This window comes from Trachymyrmex cornetzi, unplaced genomic scaffold, assembly GCF_001594075.2.
Source record: "Trachymyrmex cornetzi isolate Tcor2-1 unplaced genomic scaffold, Tcor1.1 scaffold805, whole genome shotgun sequence".
Lineage (NCBI taxonomy): Eukaryota > Metazoa > Arthropoda > Insecta > Hymenoptera > Formicidae > Trachymyrmex > Trachymyrmex cornetzi.
In genome coordinates, this window is record NW_017300142.1 from 19,621 (window position 1) to 28,247 (window position 8,627).

Here is an 8,627-nt window from a genome sequence, read left to right on the forward strand (position 1 = left end):
GGTATGAGTTCGATATTATATCCCAGAGCTCTGATTGGACGGCTCGTTATTCCCTGTTGCCTGTGCCTATTGCCTGTGTCTATTGTGTTTTTTCAGCTTTACAATCTGAAATACGTTTCACTTGCGACCTGCGACCTGCGTCCTGCGTCTTTTTATTAAGCTGGTTCTACATTGGACGCAAACAACAAATCGCATGGACGCAAGCAATAAAAGTCGCAAGATTGTTGCGACTGACCTTCTACATTGCAATCATAAGCGCTGCGCGCGAATCCAGAAGAAAATCGTCCTATTCGGAAATGGATCGACGTAATAAGACATTTTTGCTGCTTTGTGGTGGATTTTTGTGCTATGTGAAGTTGTATTTAATAAAGAAAAGAACACAAAGAAGAAGGTGGTGGGTTCGCCCTATAAATAATATCGAAAGGCACCATAATGTGGGTTTTTACATGAATTTATAGAGAAACGAAACGAACTGATCATGAACAATTTTTCACGTGTACTCGTTTGTGGCCACATATGATGATATTTTAAGTCGAATTCGTCCATGTCTGATAAAAAGTGGTCCACGGCATGATAAAAAGACAAGGGTATGCTCATGCGCATGACCAATCAGATTTTTGTCCTTGCTTACGTCACAACGAGTGGCTTACGCCACTGTTCAGCAATTTCAGATTGTTTTGGAAAGATAAAATATTTAATTTTACTTCCCTCAGTTTTTTTTGTTTTTTTCATATAATTGCCGCATCCTTTCACTATGCAGGTCATCGTGAAAATATTTTTAACATTAACTTCTACCGATGACAACGTGCACTACGCCATGGACGCCATGATAAATTACGACCGATAACCACCGATTGCACCCGAATCAGAACCGACCAATCAACGCGTACCCGAATATGACGTAGGCAAGGACATGCGCAAGCTGAACGAGTTTTAGACAATTGATGAGCATACCCTTGTATTTTTATCATGGTCCACGGCGTCCACGCTGGGGTGATCCCGATTGACCACGGCTCGATTGGACACCACCAATCACAGCGACCGGTGCTTAGGAGCTTTGTAGTCTCAAGTGCTGTGAGTGGCTCGTGTCCAATTGAGCCGTGTCCAACTGGGTGCCACCCGTCCACACTCTGTAGAACTGAGGTTGGCTGTGACTTTATCGTGAGTATAGATATAGGTTATGATAAGTTTTATCATCACTATGTTTATTGATAATTACTTATTTAAATTTCTTCCACATTGTGTGTAGGTTTCTTGCACATAGTGATAGTATTAATTCAAAAGCTTGGGAGTTTCGTATTGGACGCTCCACTGTGTATATTATTGTTCACGAAGTCTGTCGTGCATTGTGGCTTGGACTTCAACCAACATTTCTTCCTGAACCTGACAAACAGAGATGGTCTAAAGTTGCTGAAGGTTTCTTCGAGAAATGGCAATTTCCGAATTGTTTGGGAGCTCTAGATGGAAAGCACATCAGAATCCAAACTCCATCCAATTCAGGAAGCCAATTTTGGAATTACAAAAAATATTTCAGCATCGTTCTTCTAGCAATGTGTGATGCATATCATAAATTTGTATGGGTGGACATTGGGCAGTACGGTAAGCAAACATTTCTTGTACTACAAATTTTATCAGGGAATGGAAAGTTACTTTTTAAAAGTAACAAGTTACAGTTACTCGTTACCGAGTAGGAAAAATAACAAGTTACCGTTACTAGTTACCGATTTTTAAAAGTAACTCGTTACAGTTACCGTTACTTGAGAAAGTAACTTTTCGTTACTTTTCCGTTACTTTTTTTTAAATCGACGACCAACAATCATAGCGGACGAGCCTAGAGGCTTCTCTAATCTCAAGCGCAGGTAAATTCTAAGAAAAAATTCTCTCCGTGTATGCTGGATAATTTTGAGATCCACTATAATAGTTGTAAACGTCCACACATTTGTAAATTTGCAATATGCAAATAAAAATAATTTCTTGGTTTGGAACTAAGCAGATTGTGGAAGTACAATTACAATGTGTATGTGTAGCTACAAGAACGATAATATGACAATATATTTCGCACTATATATTATTATACATTTAATAACAATACGCGAAAAATTTCTTTTATGTTACGTAATATTACTAAAATTTGGATAATTACAGAAAATATTCAAAATATTCTGCTATTTACACAATTTCCAATATAAAATAAAATATATTTACACAATAAAAACAAATTTACATAATTTTTGTGGAATTACTGTAATTTCTGTAAAATTGCATGATTTTTTATATTTACAGAACTAATCATGTAATCTATTTTATATTTATTATATGTGTAAATTTACGAAATTTTTTACAGTGTAAGTGGCTTTTGTCGTATTGTGTCCAATCATGTGCAAAGTAACGATAAACGTAACTGTAAAATTCGTTACCGTTACCAAAAAAATGTAACTTCGTTACCGTTACAGTTACCAAAGAAAAAAAGTAACGCAGTTACTAGTAAAGTTACCAAAAAAGTAACTTGTAACTGTAACTTCGTTACAAGTAACGAGTTACTTCCATTCCTTGAATTTTATTACAGATCTGCTTTTATTCCTATAATAGACTGCACTAGAAGTTTCTTGGTTTTGTAATATTAAACATGCATCTATTTCACTTTAAGTTCTAAAAGTATACGCTGATTTAGTTATAAAAAATCGATTTTTAGCTACAATGTTTTAGAAAAACCAATCACATTCCGTTTTTGCATTATCCTTTGTAAGAGGTATCAGTGACAGTGGTATATGGAGTAACATAGAATTAGCAGCCAGAGTATGAGAAAAAACTGTTGAAATTCCAGGTCCCTGTAATCTTCCACGGACAGCAATAAAGACTAACCATGTATTCATAGGTGATGAAATATTCCCTCTTGATCTGCATTTAATGAAACCATACAGTAAGAAAGAACTGACTGACAATCAAAGGATTTTTAATTATAGGCTGTCTAGAGCTCCCCTGTCTATAGAAAATACATTTGGTATTTTGTGTGCACGCTGGCAAATTCTTATAGCGTTTTCGGCCCGATCGGGTTTGCACCAACCTGGGTTGGATTAATCTTTCCTGTTGGTTGATGTCACACGCTCTACCAATAGGAGAGCGCAAAACGCCATTAATCCAATCCAGGTTGGTGCAAACCCGGTCGGGCCGAAAACGCTATTAATAAGATGATGAAATTTTCTTTGAGTAATGTAGAGGAAATAATAAAAGCCTTGGTCTGTTTACATAATTATATTATGACCATGGAGGAAAGATTGGAACCATCTGAGCGACGTTATTGTGCACAAAATTTAATCGACAGGGAGAATGCAGATCATGAGATAATGGAAGGAGTATGGCATGGTATGACAGGAGCAGGAACGTTATTTGAAAATATTCGGAAAATGGGACGCAATTCGGGTACAAATGCTGCTAAAGCACAAAGGGACGTTTTATGTGAATACTTTGTAACAGATGTTGGATTCAGCATGTCCCCTGGCAACATGAATATGTTTTTAAAAGTGCCAACGTTAATTCGAAGTAAATTGCAATTTGAATATTATGGTCAAAATCTTTATTTTAAGTTGTGTATTAATTAATATGTTTTACTTTTACACATTTATGTAGAATAAGGGGCTGCGTAGAATAAAAGAAACAGAAAACAGAAAATAAGAATTTGTATTCCACAGTACGTGGTTTCTCATAGGCTGAAATTCTTCTCTGTTTTCTGTTAATTGTTTCTTTTATTCTGCGCAGTTCCTAATAAGAAAAATGCTTTATGCAATAATCCAGTGTATTATTTCCAAAATAAAACTTTACATTATACATTGTAACAAAGTAATATAAATGTATTAAACATAAAACATAACTGATTGGACATAAGTCGATTAGCAAACGATATCTACCCTAAACTTTATGCAAACTTATATTCATATAAAGTAAAAACTTCACGCATATAAACTTAACTTAGTATATGTACGTATGTGTATGTAACCTTACCCTGTATAAACGCAACAAAAGCAAATAAATATCTATTTATGATGTATAAAACTTGAAACAACGGGTACATTCATTTATAAACTCAATACTTTGTAAATTATATGTTAATTTACATGTTATATAAATTTTGTATATAAATTATAAAACTATACATATACTGATACACTTTAACACTTATGCAATGAACAGGGTGGCACCCAGTTGGACACGGCTCAATTGGACACGAGCACTCACAGTGCTTGAGATTACAAAGCTCCTAGGCATCGGTCGCTGTAATTGGTGGTGTCCAATCGAGCCGTGATCAATCGGGATCACCCCCAATGAACATACATCTGGAATATTATGAGATCACAATTAAGAAAATACTGAAATAACAATGACATTGAGGCGTCACATAAAGGTCAATAATGAATTAAAACTTAACTCTTATTCTCGAAATTCTTTAGAATATTCAAAATCTCAATAAGGCACTGTATTCTCTGTTGCATACAGATTCGCTGTAGTAATCCACATGAAGCTTTCCACCTCCGATATCGGCTGCTTCTTTCTCTTCTTGACGCTGAGCACTTTGAATAGATGGTTAAGTAACCATTTGCTCATTGTAACTAATGCTCTCGCTAGTTTATCCAAATTATTCATGTCGACATCATTTTTAACTTTCTTCTTGTTAAAGAAACTATCTGGAGATGGTGTCCGAGGGATTTGCTTCTTTGTTAAACGTTTGTAAGTGGCTCTGGAACAATTAGCTTTCGATTCAATGTCGCTCTCTGAAATACAATATTCCATAAACGTTAATGTTAGCAAATAACTTAATATACATGAATGTATGCAGCTATTCAATACCTATAATGTTGCAATGTGGGACTTTGTCTAATTTTTGCAAATTACGTTCTTCAGAATCATAAATCTCGTTGACGTCACTGGGTGTATTGTTCTGCAACCATCGACATCTAGAATGGACCGCTGATGGCAATGGTGGGGGTAGAAAGACGATTAGAGTGAGAGGCAGGAGATTAACAACAACCAATCAGGCTTCAGTAAACAGAGAAAGAACGATCTTATTATTCCTGCCTCTCACTCTAATCGTCTTTCTACCCCCACCATTGCCATCAGCGGTCCATTCTAGATGTCGATGGTTGCAACTGAACACTATAGGTGGAACTGAAATGCCCTTGTGATATTGCACTATTAGCATGTATGGAACTTGAGTAGGAATGTTTTTCTGACATTGGATTGTTAATATGTTCAGAACTTAAGCAGGAGTGCATTTCTGACTTTGACCTGTTGGTACAAGCAGAACTTGAACTGGAATACACTTGCGACTTTGGACTATTGGTATGTGCAGAACTCGAGCTGAATTGTGATTGTTGTGACGAACGTTTGTTAGATCCAAGGACAGCTATATTATGGTTGTTGTTTTGATCTGTTTGTGGCTTCAATACTGACTTAGCAAATGTATTTGACTTTGTACTGAAAATGACAAGAATTGTAATGATTCAATTATTAAAAATAATTTCTAAATTAATGTAACTTGAGTATATTTACTGGCGTGGTTTTATGACGTCAATCAGAAAGAGCAGCTCCTCATAGAGCGGCCAATTTGGCTGATAAATGGGCCAGTTTGACTCAGCACCAGATCTAGGTTGAGATTCCCTTACTTTTTTATAGTAGCGACCAATGTAGTTCGCAGTGTGCGAAACCTTTTTGCTGCATCAGTCCCTAAACAATTAAAAGTTTATTTCAGCATCAAAATTAACAACTTAAAGTTAGATCATTTATATATTAAAACTGTATTCCAAATTTACTGCCAGTACTGGAAAAACTGGATTTTCAGTACTAGCAGTCAATTTTGGAACACGGTTTAAGTTTTCATTCTTACCTATCATTTCAATTGGCAAAGGTGATGCTACAGACTCCCAGCCCATATCTCTTTCTAAAATATTACTGTACTCCTTAGAACTCTTGTCCCAGAGCCCTGGATTAACTTTTACAAGCCTTATTAGCTCTACATCTACATCATCTTCATTAACGCTCTCGTCCAGAAAATATTCATTTTCTAAATCACTCATTATTATGAAAATAAAATTTTCTAACCTTAATCTTCTAAAATCTCCCCTTGTGGTTTTCTTAACCTTAATCTATCAATAACTATACGATACACGAAAACGCGCAAGCAAGTAGAGGGGAGCTCGATACTATTGGCTGTCGCAAAATCGTAGAGACGTAAGTTTTGTTTTGGCCAAACTCTGCGATTGCTGCTTGCGACACGTTGCGACCGGAAGTAGCACTGCTTGCGTTCATGCGATTTGCTGCTTGCGTCCAATGTAGAACCAGCTTTATGGAGAATGGCCTTAAGTCCACAAACACAATAGATTTATGCCCGTATTCATAGTCAGGACTTATATTTAAGGGTGCTGTCACATGCGGCGTAACTTGCGTAAGCGTAACTTGCGCCGACCAATCATATCATTTCACTTGACATCAATTTCTGTCTAGTCACTTTATGCTTTTTACGCTATTTTGTTGTTATGCCGAAACATGATAGAACCACTATGCGTCGAATCTAATTTCTGGCTCATTTTAGATTATTCTGTCTGAAAAAATGCACAAGGGTTTCGATTTTGCAACAGTACAATTATAAAAGTCGTGCGACCCTTTACATCGCGTGAAAAGTCGAAACCCATGTGGAACAGTACAATTATAGACCTCATTTTGCCTCTGTGACAGATTTCCTAACCTCAATAGTCATCGACTTTAACGCTTAATATTTCAGATCACAAGGCAGAACGACGTTTTTTTACCAGATTCTTTCGTTTCCTGCAAAAACGCGTCGAATAAGCCTAAGAGTGGTTTCACAAAATTTTCCGATTTTAATAATTTATTCGATCATACGCTCATATATACGCGATGGAAAGGTACCGGTTCCCCATGAGGCGTACTTTTCGAGATGCGTAAGTTACGAAAACCAATCGTAAATTCATTTAGCATTTCTGTTAGAGTGTGCAACAGAAATTCTAATCAGCAATTGATTGCATTAGTTCCGCATTTCTCTAATCTTCCGCGAAATACGCTCAATGTGAATGCGGGCTTTCAGAATGGTGTATTCTAGTAAATAAAAAATAACGTATTCTAGTAACTTACTAGAATACGCAGGTTACACTTACGCAGGTTACGCCGCATGTGACGGCACCCTTAGGGTGATGTCCCATGCAGCGGATCGTGCGTAAGCGGATTCGCGTATCGCCAATCACAGAATCATTCTCTTAGATCTGTTTGCAAATTTTGCAAGCATATCTAATAGCGTTTTCGATTGGGGTGCACTGGCTGTACTCAGTGTCAAGAGCGTATTCGATTGGCAGTGCCAATGCGCACTTGGCTAGTGTCACGTGTTCATTTGATCGCACGACACTCGCGTAGTGCGCACTCAGTGCGCACTAAGTGGCACGAGATATTTTGACGGTGCCAGTTCAGTGCACGTTTTATCACAGTTAAGGATATACATAGGGACAAGCAAATCTGCGCAGTTGAATTGAAAACGGGGTCTTGTCCCTACTCTTAATATCTTTTACTGTGGTTTTGTAACATTTTGTTGAACATTGCTTCAAAGTGAACGAAAATGAGTTTCAGCTTTAGCACTGAAAATCTTGGCGTATTCTTTTGAACTTGCACTATTCAGTGCAACCCATGGAACTCGTCCAGTATTGGTGTGAACTGAGTGCGCACTGGTGCGCACTAACTTTTGCCCAATCGAAAACGCTATAAGAGAATGATTCTGTGATTGGCGATACGCGAATCCGCTTACGCACGGTCCGCTGCATGGGACATCACCCTTAAGGCTTCCTTAAATTTATCTTCAGATACTCTACGAATTATTTCATTGGCTACTGAGCATCTAAAGATAAATTTAAGGAAGCCTCAAGTACAAGATCTGACTATGAATACGGGTATTAGTAAACCTTATGCCTTAAGAAATTGATCAATCGCAGTCAAAGGTGAGAAGAATAATCGACAATGATTGGTCAATTTCTACGTCTTCTATTGTAGACCCCGCTTAACAAAAGTTGGGTTAGAAACTGTGAGCGAAGAACTCAGTTCTATTTTCTGCAGAGCGAATAAATTGCAATAATGCTTTATGAATCGCATCGGGTTTAATTGATTTGGTTGAGAAATGTAGTCACTTTTATATGATAAAAGCCGTCCTGACTATAAAGATCGTGTTGAAAACACGGAATTCATAGCAGTCATTCGGATAAACTTAAAAAATTGCTTGTGGTCATTATTTTTAAGGAATTGAAAGAGATTATAAAAATGACCTTTTGTTTACGCTCCAATAGCATTGGCCGAACCCAATATTTTCTTTTTCGAATCGTTTTCCTTTTTTTCCGCAATAATTGCAGCATTATTGTAACCAAATTATAAGCCAAAAGAGCTAAATTTCTAATTCAACATCCATTATATAAAATTGAACTTTCGATTTAATTGTTAAAACACAAATGGTCGCAGCACAGACTTTTGCATAAGTCCGGATCTGCAATAGGTGTTTTAAGCCTTAAACCATAAGAAATTGACCAATTACAGTCGAATCCGAGAAGAATAAGCGATTGTGATTCGCCCATTTCTTATGGCTT

The 8,627-nt window shown here is 36.9% G+C and overlaps 2 protein-coding genes across 2 annotated transcripts in view; one reads left to right on the forward strand and one right to left on the reverse strand.

The window, feature by feature from the left end:
• The window catches only part of LOC108768541 (uncharacterized), a 3,537-nt gene extending 507 nt beyond the window's left edge, over nt 1-3,030 (forward strand). Inside the window, exons 2-6 of the mRNA XM_018519003.1 lie at nt 97-306; nt 1,086-1,161; nt 1,250-1,599; nt 2,825-2,875; nt 2,964-3,030. Coding sequence (XP_018374505.1) covers nt 97-306; nt 1,086-1,161; nt 1,250-1,599; nt 2,825-2,875; nt 2,964-2,989 — 713 coding nt within the window. The 3' untranslated portion in view covers nt 2,990-3,030. The remainder of the gene's footprint in view (nt 1-96; nt 307-1,085; nt 1,162-1,249; nt 1,600-2,824; nt 2,876-2,963) is intronic.
• A 2,090-nt stretch (nt 3,031-5,120) lies between these two features.
• Nucleotides 5,121-6,079, reverse strand: LOC108768553 (uncharacterized). Its single transcript, XM_018519020.1, has 3 exons — nt 5,879-6,079; nt 5,545-5,718; nt 5,121-5,469 (listed from the first exon to the last, which is right to left on the reverse strand). Exons 1-2 carry the CDS (start codon nt 6,066-6,068, stop codon nt 5,654-5,656), a joined length of 255 nt encoding a protein of 84 aa, XP_018374522.1. The 5' UTR covers nt 6,069-6,079; the 3' UTR covers nt 5,121-5,469; nt 5,545-5,653.
• Nucleotides 6,080-8,627: the final 2,548 nt, after the last annotated feature.

Coding starts and splice junctions, on each gene's coding strand:
- LOC108768553 (XM_018519020.1), bottom strand. CDS start 6,068: ATGAGTGATTTAGAAAATGAATATTTTCTGGACGAGAGCGTTAATGAA. Junction 5,719..5,878: donor TTTGCCAATTGAAATGATAG/GTAAGAATGAAA, acceptor TTAATTGTTTAG/GGACTGATGCAGCAAAAAGG.